At 39.2% G+C, this 17,570-nt stretch overlaps 1 protein-coding gene across 1 annotated transcript in view; it reads left to right on the top strand.

Annotated features, from left to right (window-relative positions):
• Positions 1 to 17,570, top strand: part of znf385c (zinc finger protein 385C) — a 313,378-nt gene that overhangs the window by 227,168 nt on the left and 68,640 nt on the right. Inside the window, exon 5 of the mRNA XM_069904946.1 lies at positions 4,187 to 4,297. Within this exon, the coding sequence (XP_069761047.1) occupies positions 4,187 to 4,297 (111 nt within the window). The remainder of the gene's footprint in view (positions 1 to 4,186; positions 4,298 to 17,570) is intronic.

Raw genomic sequence — 17,570 nt, 5'->3', positions numbered from 1 at the left:
CCAGTACGTTTTGAAAAGCAGGAGGAAACTGGAGTGTTGGGAGGAAACCCACGCAAACTCAGGGAGTTTCCTTACGGATGCGCCAGATTCAAGCCCGGGACACTGGCGCTGTAAGAGCATTGCACTAACAGCTATGCAAATCGTGCCACCCACAGATTCCTGGCACATCAAGCTGGGCATGCTCACTGGTTCCAAAGGGAGCCAGGTACCTGTGGGATCACTGTAAAGGTCCAAGCAGCTCAGTTATATCCTTTCTACGATCAATCAACCATAAATCTCACAGGATAAAACAAACCCTTAAGGCCCACATTGTCCATGTCAATCATGATACATAGCTACACTGGTACCATTTACCCACACAATGGAGGAACAACACCTAATATTCTGTCTGGGCCCTCTCCAGCCAGATGGCATTGACATCGACTTCTCCAGTTTTTGTTTGGCCCCTTCCCTGTCTTCCTCTCTTGCCCACCCCCCCTGCCCCCTTTCCTCAGCTCTCCATTCCCTTCCCCCTCCATTTATAGAACTCTCCCTTTCCACCATCACTCCTCAGCTTTTTTCTCTTGTGCCCTCCCACCCATATCCACCTATCACCTCCTGTCTGTGGGCCTGTGCTCCTCCACCCCACCATTTTATTCAGGAATCTGCCTGCTTTTTGATCATACCTTGACAAAGGGCTCAGGCCTGAAGTGTGGGTTATCTATCTTTAAAGAACACTGCAGGACTTGCTGAGTTTCTCCAGCATTTTTGTGTAAACTGCAATCACAGCATCTGCAGACTTTGTTGTTTAACTTGCCCGCATCTGTGCCTTGACAACTCATCTAAGTACCTGTCCAAAAGCTATTTAATTGTGTCTGCCTCTAACATCTCCTGTGGCAGTTCAATTACCATCCTCTGTGTGAAAAATGTACCCCTCAGACCGCCTTTATATTTCTCCCCTCTCACCTTAAACCTATGCCCTCCACTTTTAAACACCACTACCCCACCCCCAACCCCGCCGCCCCCCCCCCCGGCCCGAAAAAGGCTCTGACTACCTTTCCCATTATACTCCTGATGACGTTATAAGGTCATCCCTAGCCACCTGCATTCCAGTGAGGAAACAAAATCAGCCTCTCTAATCTATCCTTCTGCCTGCAACTCTCCAATATGCTAGTGAATCTCTTCTGCACATTCTCTAATACTACCTCATCCTTCCTGTAGCATAATGTAATCTAACCGATGTTTTGTACTGCTGCAAGATGATGTCTCATCTCTTACCTTGCACCAATTCTGTCTCATTTTTGTGGGCCTCCAGACCCCTAGTAAGATGATTGATACACAAATGCTCCCAAAAGCAGTCATTCAGAAGGTGATGTGGCCATTGAGACCTGAATAAAGATGAAAAACATCCAAAATATCATGCAGACTAAATCAATCGATCCAAGTTGTTGCCTTGCCGTAAAGCAATGCAAAGACATAAGCAAGATATTAAATAACTTTCAAGAGATTGAGAAACTCTCCTTCCGTTAATAATTATTCATTTATTAATCATCAGACAAAATAGGAGTTGATATAAAAGCTCCACAAAGGTTTTAAGAAATATCTTTAGATTGTGAGGCATTTCCCATCAAGTTAATACACACACCCACGCTCCTGTTCGGCTCCGAATCATGGGTCCTCTACCGGCATCACCTACGGCTCCTAGAACGCTTCCACCAGCGTTGTCTCTGCTCCATCCTCCACATTCATTGGAGCGCCTTCATCCCTAACGTCGAAGTACTCGAGATGGCAGAGGTCGACAGCATCGAGTCCACGCTGCTGAAGATCCAGCTGCGCTGGGTGGGTCACGTCTCCAGAATGGAGGACCATCGCCTTCCCAAGATCGTGTTCTATGGCGAGCTCTCCACTGGCCACCGTGACAGAGGTGCACCAAAGAAGAGGTACAAGGACTGCCTAAAGAAATCTCTTGGTGCCTGCCCCATTGACCACCGCCAGTGGGCTGATCTCGCCTCAAACCGTGCATCTTGGTGCCTCACAGTTTGGCGGGCAGCAACCTCCTTTGAAGAAGACCGCAGAGCCCACCTCACTGACAAAAGGCAAAGGAGGAAAAACCCAACACCCAACCCCAACCCACCAATTTTCCCCTGCAACCGCTGCAATCGTGTCTGCCTGTCCCGCATCGGACTTGTCAGCCACAAACGAGCCTGCAGCTGACGTGGACATTTACCCCCTCCATAAATCTTCGTCCGCGAAGCCAAGCCAAAGAAGAAGACTCTTAACACAGTTTTGAATTACAGTTTCTTACTTCTCATTTTTGACATAAAAAAGGGGGAATTTTAGCGCTGTGGCTCTGATGCCTTTCCTTAGGATAACCTTCCCTTTGAAGGTGGGAATGCATATGAATCTTAATTAACCCAGACATCAAAATAACAATACAGTTTTACACTGTGACTTCATATTGATAAGGCCAGGAGTAAATTAGATTCAGTTGAATCGCTTTAACAAATATAATCGTCTAATTTACACTAGAGTCAGAGTTTAATGCAGTTGCAATGAGTACCTATGACGTGATGTGTATTAATTTATTTTTAATTTAGACAGGCCCTTGCACCCCACCAGCCCATGCCATCCAAATATCCCAATTAACCTCCAATCCCCATATACTTTGAAGGGTGGGAGGACACCGGAACCCCCGGGGAAAACCCACACAGACACGGGGAGAACGTACAAACTCCTTACAGAGAGCGCTGGATTCAAACTTGTGTTGCTGGCGCTCTACCAGTGTTGCACTAAACGTGCTGCCTTAGGTGAGTGAAATGGTCCAGCTGACTGGCAGACTTAGAACCTTAGAAGACTACAACACAGAAACAGGCCCCTTTGACCATTCTAGTCTATGCCAAACCATTTTTTTTAACCTTGTCCCACTGACCTGTACCCAGTCCATAGCCCTCCATTCCTCTCCCATCCAGGTTCCTGTCCAAATTCTTCTTAAACATTAAAATTGAGCCCACATTCACCTCCTCAGCTGGCAGCTCGTTCCATACTCTCACCACTCACTGTGTAAAGTTCCTCCTCTTGTTCCCCCTAAACTTTTCCCCTTTTACCCTAAACCCATGTCTTTTGGATTGTATCTCACTTACCCTCAATGGAAAAAGTCGACCTACATTTACTCTGTCTATCCCCCTCATAATTTTAAATACCTCAATCAAATCTCCCCTCATTCTTCTCCACTCCAGGGAATAAAGTCCTAACCTGTTTAACCTTTCCCAATAACTCAGTTCCTGAAGTCCTACTTGTAGTTTAGCCCTCACCTGCTTTTAGGCTTCTGACATCTCCCGAAAGCTTGGCACTCACCCTTCCCATCAGTTATGTGAAATGTGCTATTGGTTATAGATCACAGGAACAGTTTATTCAGTCTAACTCATCAGTGTCCTGAAATATGAAAGTCCACTGTGATTGTAGAAAAAACAAAACTATGGACTGTGAGACCTGCTGAGATCCTCCAGCATTTTTGCGTTTTTACAACTAAGTTGCTGCCTACCTGCTCCAGTCCCATTTGCCTGCTTTTGTTTATTCACTTAGATGTGGAACATCAAGTGAATCGAACTCTTTATCCTGATTCTCATTCTTTCAGTGAATTCTCAGCACATTTCAAACAATGTAAAACAGGATTGAACCCCATTTCACTGACTCTGTAACACCCAGCTCCGGGAAACATTCCTTGTTCTAGACCGACCCCTGGGTGTTCCCTCACCTATTTTTCCAGCACATTGAAGCTGCTCCATCCAGGATTCTAGGAACACAGAAAAAAAAAGAAATCATTGCAGTTGCTGGAAATCTGAAATTAAAACAAAAAATGCTGCTAAAACACTGAACATTAGGTAGCATCTGTTGGGAAAGGAACAAAAGTTAGCATTTCAGGTCCTTTATCCTTCTGTGAAAGGCCTTTGGATCTGAAGCATGAACCCTATGAACATTGGGGGTGAGGGGGGTTATTTCTAGATGAAAAAATAAAATTCTTCTCAGCTCAATAGCATTTTGACTTCGATGCTGAGACTAGATCTCTCAGTTACCCATTCTGTACCGGGAGAGCATTTTTTTTTAATGTATTTTATATTCCTGTTTGCTATAAAGGTGATAAAAGCACAGTTTATTTTGTAGCATTTAATGAGGTTGTTTGTGCTAAGGGTGTTTATTTTAATTGCAGATGGATCCCGTGCAAAAGGCTGTAATAAACCATACATTTGGAGTGACTCTGCCTCCGAAAAAGAAGCACGTAATTTCTTGCAATGTCTGCCACCTGAGGTTCAACTCCGAGGTGAGTTGCTTCTCTCCACAAGAGACATGGGGGGGAGGGGGAGATTGTAACCCATCATACTGTGAAGCAACTTCTCTATAGGTGCAAGGAAGCAAGTTTGCTGCTCAGGTGTTACTTCCTTGGGACTTGTGTTTAGTTTTGGAGGTCCACATTACCTGATAAGTGAGGTAGAATATCACCAGGGATGATACAAACACATTCAAAATTCTGCCAACTTTTTACATTAATTTTTGGCTATTTTTTAAATGTAGACATACAGCACAGTAACAGGCCCTTCCGGCCAATTCCATCCAGTTGACCAACACGCCCGGTATGTTTTGCACAGTGGGAGAAACTGGAGCCCCTGGAGGAAACCCACGTAGATACGGCGAGATCATACAAACTTCTTAGAGAGAGCGCTGGATTCGAACCCATGTCGCTGGCGCTGTAACAGCATTGTACTTACCACTATGCTAACCATGCCTTCCTTTCCCTCTGACTCGTTTGTCTCATTATTTATCATAAATAGAATGTTATCCATTAACCAGCTCAATTGGACAGCACTTTAAACCTAACTTTTTGTCTGATCAAAATGGCCCTTATAAGAGCTGTAACCTGGGGGTGTTTTATTAACACAGCTGAAAATATGATTATGACTTTAAATTAGCATATTGTGGTTGTGAGTAACATGATATTAAAACACTGAAAATGACTGTGAACAAGTATACAGGAGTACTTGGGGGTTTACTGCTGTGCTGTAATGAATTTCTGCCTAAATTAAATATGTTTTGACATTTAAAAGCTTTAGGTGTTGCATGCAGAGAGAATATTCTTTAAAAAACATAATTTTAAGTGCCTCTTTGAAGGTCCGTAAGCAGATGCACTCGGGATTAATTTAGCGTGGCTATTAATTTGATCTAGAGGCTTGTTGGCTTTTGCCAAAGTTTGGCTACTCAATAACCAATTGATGTAGAAGAAAAGGTAGAAGCCCGAGCATCCTACTTGGCAGACATTTTCATTTAAAGGAACCCCATGGCCTTGTAAGGATACTTCTCCAAGGTTAGTAACTCAGGCAAAATAATTGCAGCATGTTTTAGGCATGTAATGTTTTCTTGTTAAAAATAGAATTGATTTGCAACAGAGCCAGGCTTTATTCCACATTCTGGCTTCCTCAGATGTGGCATAAATCATCTGCTTAGTCTCTTCTTGCAGCAGATGCACAGAAAGACAACCCCTTTCATTTCGGTACTGCCTTTGACATGGCAATGAGCTTTGAAGATACCTCACTTAAGCATGACTGCTCAAAGAATTGTTGTCAATCTACCTGAGGAGATATTAGGGAAAGAGGACCAAAAGCTATGTCAAGGAGATAGATTTATCTGAGCATATTAAAGGAGAATTGAATGGCAGAATGGTATAGGGAAAGAATTTTAGAGCTTAGATCCTTGGCAATGGAAAACCTGCCTTCCATTGGCAGAGTGATTAAAATCAAGAATGTGCAAAGGTCGTCTGATGCAATGCTCCATTGAGTCAGGTTCCCATCAAGTCCATATGTAGGAGATGTGGCAAACTTGAGGAGTCATCATGAAGGTGAGAATGCTGAACGACTAAAGGACCATCTGAATTCTCATATTCAAGAAACAAAATTTATTTATTTATATATATGGATACTTATCCTGTCTGTACGTGTTATGTCCGGTTGTGTGTCTTTGTGTTTTGCACCGAGGACTGGAGAATGTTGTTTCATCAAGTTGTACTTGTACAATCAGATGATAATAAACTTGACGACGTGAAGGGAAGCAGAAAGATGATTCAGCCCAGTAAAAGTGTTCATTCGAATTGAATGGGTGTAGTCACTGCTACTTTTCAAGTAAAAGTCCTAACACAGCCCAAAGAAGACAGCTCTCATCTCTGCTTATGCTAGGGAATAATAGTTAGACATTCACAGAATATAATCCGAGTCTATCTCTTATTAAAGTCTTTAAAACCTATTTGTGTCAGGTAATGTCAAGTGATTGTGCCGGTACTGTTTGGTCCTCTAGAATATTCTTACAGTGAGCAGTGGAATCTCCAGTAGACTCACCAATTTAATGAAAATTTGAAAGCAAAACTTCCGATGCTGGAAATCAGAAATAAAAACAGAAAGTGCTGAGTCAAGTAGTATCTGTGTAAAACAAACCAAAGGTACCATTTAACATCTGAGAGCCTTTAGAACATTCGTTCTCAACCTTTTTCTTTCCACTCACATCCCACTTTAAGTAATCCCTATGCCATCGGTGCTCTGTGATTAGTAAGGGATTGCTTAAGGTGGGATGTGGGTGGGAAGGGAAGGTTGAGAATCACTGCTCTGGACCCAAATATTACTGCAATATTTTGCTTGAGAAAAATTGTCTTTGGCCCATTTCCTTTGGAGTTCTGAAACCGTGCACGTAACGAGTCAATTAGGGACGATTAAAACAGTGATTTTCAACCTTTTTCTTTCCCCCCCACATCTTAAGCAATCCCTTACTAATCACAGAGCACCGATGGCATAGGGATTACTTAAAGTGGGATGTGAGTGCAAAAGAAAAGGTTGAGAACCACTGAGTTAGAACATAAAACACTACAGCACAGTGCAGTCCTTCGACCACTGATGTTGTGCGGACCTATATATTGGCACCAAAATAGTTTTTAAAAATTGTTTTGATAAAGAGGTGACCCCAAATGTTAACTCCAGATCATTTATTTTTTTCAAGGTAAATAAAACTCATAAAAACTACAGGTGCCAGCAATCAGACCCCAGCATGTTGCCTGTTTCCACAGATGCTGCCTGATTTGTGTGGTTTTCCAGCATTACCTGCTGTTGCTTCATTTGGGAGGTAAAAGAACATGAGGGATTTCCCACTCCTCCTTCACACCAAATATTAAATCGACATGAGAGAGCCTTGGTTCAGCACCTCACGTGAAAAAGGCACCGACACTGAAATAGCTCCCTCACTACTACACTGAAGTGTCATCTTCAATTTTGTGCTCAATTCTCATGAGTGGGGCTTGCGCCCAGCCCATGAGCACAACTGCAATTAAATGCACTGCATATGCACTAGGTATATAATTTCATTTTTTCTTACATAGCGTGCAATGACAATCAACATCTTGACAAATCTGACTTTGAACGCCATGACACTGCATCGTCATGGAGTTAATCAGTCAGAATCAAACCTTTTGAGATATTATTCTGCTAAAAATAAAAATAGAAATTTGGGGGATACTCAGCAGCATCTGTGGAGAGGGAAGCAACTTATAACTTGCAATGCTATTCTGAGAGTGGAAAAGAAAAGGAAGCTGTTCATTTGCCTGCCCAGCAATAGGATGGCTAACACTAAGTTGGAAGGTTTGCAGAAGACATTCAACAGGGTGTTGCTAGAACTAGATTTCCAAAATGCAGTTCTTTACAGTTGTTTGAACTCGGTTGGATAATTCCCTTTTTCAGTGGAACATAGAAAATTCCATTGACCAGTTTGCTGAAGATCAGGTGCAAAGCAAAGACCATCCTTCAACCTCTGATTTTCCTCCTTCCTTTCCTCCCTATACTGTTTAAGGATTATTTTCCTCTCTCTGCACAGAATCCCTGGATCAGATGGTGCACATCTGTTGCCCTAGAATCCTGGCCTGTTTAGATTTAGAAGATTAATTAGAGCTTCAGAATGGAAGCACAAGAGTCTGTAGACACTGCAAATGCTGGAAGAACTTGGTGACTCAGACAGCATCCATGGAGGGTACGAGAAGGTCCTAAAGCTGAGTTTAGATTTGAACTGTCGACTGTCCATTGATGCCGCTTGTCCTCCTGAGTTTCTCCAGCAGCTTGTTAGGGATTATCAAATCCTTGCAGCAGAAAAGGATGCCATTCAACACATCAAACTCTTGGTGGCAGATAGTCAACTCAATACATAATACAAGGAAATAGAAGCTAGAGTCGGCCACCCAGCACATCAAACCAGTCCCACCAATTCAATATGATAATGGCTGATCAGCTGAAGGCCTCTTCTCTTCATTTCCCCCAGTCCCCATAGCCCTCAATTCCCTGATAATTTCAATAGAATTTCCACTACCTCTTTAAATACCCCAATGATCTAGCTTCCACCACTCCAGTGACCTTTCTTTGTAACTCTGCACGTCATTTTCCCTACATGCCTACACAATACTCATCAGAAAGCCCTGATTGATTATCGATCATAACAACTCTGCAGTTGTTCTTCACATTTGTTCGATACATTTTATCCACTCTTATGCATCTGCATCATCTGGTATTGAACCATCTATTAACATGAGCTTGCATTGTTTCCCCTATTGAGCAAAAACAGCCATGATCTTATCTTCCTCCATCAAATCTCATTCTTGTAGAACAAACCCAGTTCTACCAGTATAACTGTAGCCAAACTACCCCTTCCCTGTACCCATTCCACTGAATCTTTATTACGCCTTCTGGGATCTTTAGCATTCCTACAAAGCATTTTAATGCAATCTCGTTATTCCAGTTTGACCTGGCAATTTGCTCTCAGCTTTGCCTCTGTAAGTGTTCTGTTTGGAACATCTTGATGGAAAACAAACTATTCTTCTCCAATAAAAATACGAAGTCCTCTACAGAAGAAAACCAGAACGTCTGCAGCGTGTGACATGCATTTTGGCTTCTGATAATTCAAATTTTATTGCTTATGAACATTGTGTCATTATAACAGACATTAAAAATGAAAGGAATGATACAATGAATTTTAAGATTCAGTCTTGCTATGAAACTGCTTGACAACCATTAATGATGTTTACAGATTTACAATGAGTCAACGGAACCCACATTAAACTGCACTGCTGGAAGGTGAACAAGACTTAAACCTTCATACTTTGATATTCTCAAGACCAAATAATTAAACTTTGTCCAGCCCTTCATGAAACACTGTGGGCCAAGAACTGACTGTGCAAAACCTCGTGGACCATTCCTGATGAACTTCCAAACATACATTATTCCTTCCTGACCCCATGCCAACCGAACAATGTAACTTCTCCCCAGAAAAACCCACCATGACACAATTCTTCTCAGAGAGAAACTACCATTTAGCCACTCAATTTCAAAAATCTATTTCCCCATTTGAGCCAGGGTTCCCTTTTGAAAGACCTTGATCACATTACGACCATCAAGTTCACGCTACACTTTCGTACAGCTGCATTTGAATTTCTCTAATCATACTTCTGCCCCTCTCTGAGCTTTTAAAGAGCTGCAACCACATTTAGAAATAGTATCCTCTATATCTGAGACCATAATCTCCACAGTGCCTGATCTCTGGCGTAGGCAAGTGCATCATGGAGGATTATTCAAAAGGTTGGACAGGTGTGCTTGCAACCTGGAGGGTCATCCGACCACCCAGACAGGTAGCAGGTTGGAAATTTCTTCCCCCTATCAATCAATGACAGTGCAACACTGTGGAACTGCTACACTGCTGGGGAGTTGACATTCAGGCAGAAGTGTAAATAAATGCCATTGATCTCTCAGGTGTAATGCACAGAATCCCAAAACATTATAGAGAAAAGAGCAGGAATGTTATCCCCTGTCAATATTTATTTCTTGTGGCACGATCAATGACCACCCGCAGATACGAAGCAAGAGTCAAAGGCTTTATTAATCAGAAAACCTCGTCATCCCCCTCTACACGCTGCTGGCTCACATCCAAGGCAGGTATGGAGGGAGGAGGCTAGGGCTATCAGCCTTGATTATGGATCTTACAGGGACGAGCTACAGGGACAGAATGTGCGCCAGCCTGTCCAGTCCCGCGAGGTCATGCCTGCAATTCCGTGCTCCACCACATTCCTCAATCAATACTACTGAATAAAATTACCTAATCATTATCGTAGTGCGATTTAAATGTGCATTGTTGTAATATTAGTCATGTGTACGACAATCTCCATAGTTTTAAATTACTTTTCTGGTGGTAAAGGGGTGAGAAACATCCCAAGAGTGACTCAACAATACAGTGTAACCTTGCATCAGATGAAATGGTGCAGCCAAGGTAGGTAAACTGGTTGACCGTTTTGAGTTCTGTGTGCCCGATGGAGATGTGGGGGGTGCTGGTAGTCATGGTGGGGAGCTGGCTGATGGAGGACCTCAGTTTTCTTCAGGCTGACTTCCAGGCCAAACATTTTGGCAGTTTCCGCAAAACAGGACGTCATGCGCTGGAGAGCTGGCTCTGAATGGGCAACTAAAGCGGCATCGTCTGCAAAGAGTAGTTCACGGACAAGTTGCTCTTGTGTCTTGGTGTGAGCTTGCAGGCGCCTCAGATTGTAAACACCATCTTCATTGTTGAGGACTTTCATGGCTTGTTTCAGCATCATGCTGAAGAAGATAGTAAAGAGGGTTGGTGCAAGGACGCAGCCTTGCTTCACGCCGTTGTCAATGGAGAAGGGTTCGGAGAGCTCATTGCTGTATCTGACCCGATCTTGTTGGTTTTTGTGCAGTTGGAGAACCATGTTGAGGAACTTGGGGGGCATCCGAGGCGCTCTAGTATTTGCCAAAACCTTTTCCTGCTCACGGTGTCGAAGGCTTTGGTGAGGTCAATAAAGGTGATGTAGAGTCCTTTGTTTTGTTCTCTGCACTTTTCTTGGAACTGTCTGAGGGCAAAGACCATATCAGTAGTTCCTCTGTTTGCGCGAAAGCCACACTGTGATTCTGGGAGGACATTTTCGGCGACACTAGGTATTAGTCTATTAAGGAGAAGTTTACCTACGTCGGCTGCACCATTTCATCTGAAGAAACACACAAAGATCAGCGTGTACAGAGCCGTTGTCAGACCCACGCTCCTGTTCGGCTCCGAATCATGGGTCCTCTACTGGCATCACCTACGGCTCCTAGAACGCTTCCACCAGCGTTGTCTCCGCTCCATCCTCAACATTCATTGAAATGACTTCATCACCAACATCAAAGTACTCGAGCTGGCAGAGTCCGCAAGCATCGAATCCATGCTGCTGAAGACCCAACTGCGCTGGGTGGGTCACTTCTCCAGAATGGAGTACTATCGCCTTCCCAAGATCAAGTTCTATGGCAAGCTCTCCACTGGCCACCGAGACAGAGGTGCACCAAAGAAGAGGTACAAGGACTGCTTAAAGAAATCTCTTGGTACCTGCCCCATTGACCACCGCCAGTGGGCTGATCTCGCCTCCAACCGTGCATCTTGGCGCCTCACAGTTCGGCGGGCAGCAACCTCCTTTGAAGAAGACCGCAGAGCCCACCTCACTGACAAAAGACAAAGGAGGAAAAACCCAACACCCAACCCCAACCCACCAATTTTCCCTTGCAACCGCTGCAACCGTGCCTGCCTGTCCCGCATCGGACTTGTCAGTCACCAACGAGCCTGCAGCAGACGTGGAAATACCCCTCCATAAATCTTCATCCGCGAAGCCAAGCCAAAGAAATGTAACACTTCCTTTATTATGTAGCAGTCCACCAATGCAACCTGTTCTCCAACCCCCAAGCACAGTTGGCCTTGTTCCTCCAAAGCTCCGTGATCAATCATTTTCCGTGTACATCCATTTTTTTTCCCCCCAACCTCTTTCAAGAGCAGTGATGCAGTGAGAATGGCTTTTCCAACTCAATTCATTTTTGTCGTATTGAGATTCTACGGTTAAACTTGCTGGTATAATTTGCATTTTAATGACACAAATGAATTTTTGTGGAATTCTAATAAAATCTTATGAAATGGAGTGATAAAAGAATAAATGGGTGATGGGGTAAAGCGTTTTTGAAATCTGTTTCACTGAACTGTAGTAAACTTAATGACAACAAGTGATGTGAGAATCATTAATGAATTCTATCTTGCACTGAAGAAAAATGTGTCCTGCTTCTTTCAAAGGTTGGTTTAACATTTACAAGATCTGGAATTCCATATATTTTTGCTCATTTCATATTTATAAATCACACATATTGGGGGGGGGGGAAATGATGGTATGAGCGAAGTACATGGGAAAGCATCTCCCCTGGGAGAATTAATTAATAACTGAACAAAAAAAGTTTTTAAAAACTTTGTTAGTTAAAATTGAAAAGAGATTGGGTTGGACATTTGGTAGCTTCTACTTTTAACTTTAAACGAGGGGTGTGGTAAATTGGTGAGAAGAAGATGAATAATTTTATTTACAAATGGAATTCTAAGTTATTACATAATTATAATTCACCTATTTTGGCACATTTAATGGAATTATGGAATAAAATAAATGACGTAATAAGCACACAAGGGAAAATTTCAAGTAAGTGAGCTTTTTCCATTTACGCTTAATTATCAGCTTTTGAAATTATGGGACCAAAAGGGAATTAAATTTGTACAAGAGTGTTATGAAGTGGCTTATTTTATTTCCTTTCAAAGAATGAAAGAAAAATATGAAACATCATTAAATACTCTTTTTTGTAATTATCAAATTAGGGCTTTATGATTGGATAATTTTGGACAAACTCTACCAAGACAGTCTCAATTTGAAATTTTACTTACAGATGGTGGGAAGAAGGGATTTATATCTGAAATGTATTTGTTATTACAGGATAAAATGTCTAAGTTAGATTTGCATAAATGGAGGTTAAAATGGGAAAAAGATTTAGGGATAATAATTCATCAAGATGATTGGAGAAATTTAGGTAAAGATAGTATGACTAAAATTGTTAATGTGAGATATCGGTTAGTTCATTATAATTTTATACATCAATTATATTTAACTCCAGAAAAATTAAAGGAATATCATTCAGTTTCTTCAGACTTATGTTTTACATGTCAGAAGGAAGTATGTTCTTTTCTACATTCTACTTGATCATGTGATATGGTTTCCTTTTTGGAAGCGACTTAAAGAATTTTTAGAAGTTATTTTTAAGTTAAATTTTCATTGGATCCATCAGTATTTTTGTTAGGTAATATTAAGAAGTTGAGTTTAGAACTAAGACTAACTAGATTTCAAATTACATTTTTGAGATTAGCATTGGCTGTAGCCAGAAATTGTTTAGCGAGTACTTGGAAAAATGAAACTATATATAGATGCCATATGGAATTGAGATCTTGTATCCCATTGGGAAAAAATAACATATTATTTACATGATAATTTTTTTTATTGCAAAACTTGGAGCCGTTATTTGGATTATATGGGTTTAAAATTTTGCATTCTCTGGCCACATTGTGGTGGTGTTACTCTAATCCATGGCAATTAATTTTTAATTATGTTATTATGTTTTATATCTCCTTTCCTTTTCTTATTTCTTTTTCTTTTTTGGGGATTAGGTTAGTTGGTTATTGGGGGGATAGAGTGGGGGGTAATGTTTATTTTGGAGGAGGGTGGGTAGTAGGGGGAGTATATACCATGTTTTCTTTTGATTATATGCATTAATTGTTTCTTGTTGAATGTATGTATCATGGTTCATTATCAAATAAATAAAATATTCAAAAAAAATGTTACCTATTAAAATTCATAAAGTGATTACTGATCCCGTGGGAAGGTTTGTATTAGTAAATTGTCAAATTATTCTGAAGTTTGGACTTTGATGAACATTTATGCACCAAACATAGATGATGATGAGTTTATTAAAGATACATTTATGTATTTAGCTGAGACTCATCAAAAAATATTGGTAGGAGGGGATTTTAATTGTTGTTTGGATCCAGTTTTGGATAAAACAACCAAATCAGTTTCTCGAACTAAAGCAGCTAAGGCAATTTTGAATGTTATGAAAGATTTGAATTTAATAGATATTTGGTGGAGATTAATCCCTAAAGAAAGAGACTATTCTTTTTATTCTGTAAGTGGTTATATGGCTATATATCTGATTCTTATTCTAGGATAGATTTATTTTTAATTTTGGCGCAATTGCAAGGAAATGTTATGAATGTAGATTATAAGGCCAGAATTTTATCTGATCATTTGCCACTTTTAATGTATTCAAACGGTTTATAGATGGCGATTAAATTCTACATTGTTATAAAGGACAGATTTCTGTGATTTTATAAGAAAGCATATTCAAGAGTTTTCAGAATTAAATTCAAATTCTGTTCTCAATAAATTTGTTGATTGGGGTGCATTAAAGGCATATTTGAGAGGACATACAAGTTTCACATTGAAAATTAAGATTATACAAAAGAGGTCAATCAATTAGAAAAGGAAATACAAGATTTGGAAAAGGTACTACAAAAAAAGCCTTTGGATGAGAAAAGAAAGGAATTAATAAAGAAAAAGTTTCATTTTAATGCGATTCAGGCGTATAGGACTGAAAAATTGATAGAACTAAGCAAAGGTATTATGAATTAGGAGAAGAAGCTCAAAGTTTCAGCTTGGCAGTTAAAAACTGAACAATCCTCTAGAATAATTAATGCTGTTAGGAAGAGATCAAAAATGATTACTTATAATCCTATTAATGATGTATTTAAAGTTGTTTTTATTCTGATTTACATAGATCAGAATATATTGACGAAGGAAAGATTGATAAATTTTTATCTCAGATAAATTTGTCTAGCTTGACATATCAAGGTCAGAGAAATTTAGATGCTCCTTTGACAATAAGTGAAATTAACTAAGTGCTTAGTTCATTACCGAATGGTAAATCTCCAGGAGAAGATGGTTTTCCATCTGAATTTTTAAAAATTTTAAATACCTCCATTTATGGAGGTGCTAAAGCAGGTGACGAAATCCCATTCTTTACTGGATTTTTTTAAACTTTACTTAAAAGATAAGTAAAAAGAATAACATACAATCTAAATATTCAAACAAACTAATTTTACAAAGATTTATATATAAAGAAAAACAAAACACAACAAACATAAAAAAAAGAAAAGAAAACAAATAAAAAGGAGAAAAAAGAAAAACCCTTCCCCCCATCCCCTTCAGCTAGCTCCCTTAAGGGGAGCCAAAAATATAAATCATATATATAAAAAATTTATAAATGTTAATAACAGTTCAAAATGCATCCAATTGCATATATTTCAAATACAGAGACCACTTATCAACAAAAATAGAATAATTATCATGTAAATTATAAGTATTTTTTTCCATAACGATACAAGCTTTCAATTCATTATGCCAGCATATTATATTAATTTCTACATCATCTTTCCAAGTACTAGCAACGCATTTACACGCTTCTGACAACACCAAATGTACAAAAGCAACTTGAACTTTATCCAAACCCATTCCCCTTAATGAAAACAAATCTCCCAACAAAAAAATCATTGGATCAAAAGGTAGTTTTAAATTATACAATTTTTCCAAAATTATTTTAATTTCTTGCCAAAAAATACCAATACATAAACCACAACTAAAGCAAGAATCTGAATTACTAAACCCATTTTTTTTTTAACTTTTCCGGGGTCAAATACAATTGATGTAAAAAATTATAATTGACCATACCAAATCTTACATTAGTCAATTTAATTACATTGTCCTGACACTTGTTCGCCCAATATTCTTCAGGAAAAGTAAACACTAAATCAGTCTCCCATTTAAGTTTAGATTTTTCCCAATCTGGTTTATCCATATTGTCCTATAATAAATTATACATAATTGAAATATAACCCTTCTTTGGTATAGTAGAAGTCAAAGATTCAAATTTCGACAAAGTAGGTAAATACATCTCTCTATCATAATTATCTTTTACAAAAGCCCTAAGCTGATAATACACAAATAAAGAATTTAAAGGTATTTCAAATTGTTCTCTCAAATGGATAAAAGAAAGAAGTTGTCCCTCTACAAAACAGTCCTGTATTGTCTTTATACCTTTAGAATTCCAAATCATTAAATAACTATTAAACATCAAAAAAGGAATAAACCGATGATTGTATAATGGAGTTAAAATTGGTAATTTATCTTGCGACCCTAAAATTTTAATCCAAATCTTGAATAAATGTTTCAGTATTGGCATATCATATTCCTGTAATAAAATCAAATTCCAACAGAATATACATTCATGTATCTCCATTCTAGGTAGACATGATATCTTCACTTTAGCCCAATTAGGAGGTTGATCCAAATCCATCAGTCTACTAATAAACTTCAACTGAGCTGCCTCATAATAATTTTGAAAATGTGGCAGTTGTAAGCCACCCAATGCATATTTCCAAGTAAGTTTGTGCAACGCTACTCGAGCTAATTCCACAAAAACTCTCATACTGCTTTATTCAAATCCTGAAAAAAACTCTTTGAAAGTAAACAAGGTATTGATTGAAATAAATATTGAATTTGAGGCAAGATATTCATCTTAATACAATTAACACGTCCAATTAGAGTTAATGGGAGATCTTTCCATTTAGTTAAGTCTGCTTTAATCTGCCTCAATATAGGTACATAATTTAATTGACGTAACAATTGATAGTCATTGTCCACAAACACACCTAAATATTTTATTTTATTCATCCATCTTAATTTTGTAATATTTTTAAATTCAGAATAATCTTCTACTGCAATTGGCAAAATTTCACTTTTATCCCAGTTAACTTTATATTCCGACAATTCTCGAAATTTCGATAAACACTCATGTAACTGTTTCAACGATCTCTCAGGCTCTATCAAATATAGCAACACATCGTCTGCAAATAGATTAATTTTATATTCTTCATCCTTAATCCTCATCCCTCTAATATCCTCATTTTGTCTAATAGCCTGTGCTAACGGTTCTATAGCCAATGCAAATAGGGCTGGTGACAATGGGCAGCCCTGATGAGTTGATCGAGTCAATTTAAAAGGTAAAGATGTCTGTCCATTTGTTACCACCCTAGCAATCGGATTCATATATAAGGCCTTAACCCAACCAACAAAGAAAGGGCCAAATTTAAATTTCTCTAATACCTTAAACTAAAAAGTCCCATTCAACCCTATCAAAAGCTTTTTCGGCATCTAGTGCAACTACCATAGGATGATTAGGTTGCTACCGATAAGTATTGATCAAAGTAAGCAATCGAAGTATATTATCTGAGGCATTTCTATTCTTAATAAAACCTGTTTGATCAATATGTACTAATTTAGGTAAATATTTAGCAAGTCTGTTAGCTAATACTTTCGCCATAATTTTATAGACTACATTCAATAAAGAAATAGGTCTATATGAAGATACCTGTAAAGGATCTCTGTCTTTCTTTGGGATAACAGTTATTAAAGCACTCGAACACGTTTCCGGTAACTTCTGATCTTCAATAACTTGATTTCACACTTCCCCAAATATATTAGAAAATTCATCATAAAAAAGTTTATAGAATTCCATAGGAAACCCATCATCTCCTGGGGACTTACCATTAGGCATTTCCTGAACAGCTTCCTT

The sequence above is a fragment of the Narcine bancroftii genome, chromosome 12, assembly GCF_036971445.1.
Source record: "Narcine bancroftii isolate sNarBan1 chromosome 12, sNarBan1.hap1, whole genome shotgun sequence".
Taxonomy (NCBI): domain Eukaryota; kingdom Metazoa; phylum Chordata; class Chondrichthyes; order Torpediniformes; family Narcinidae; genus Narcine; species Narcine bancroftii.
This window is presented reverse-complemented; position numbering and strand designations above follow the sequence as displayed.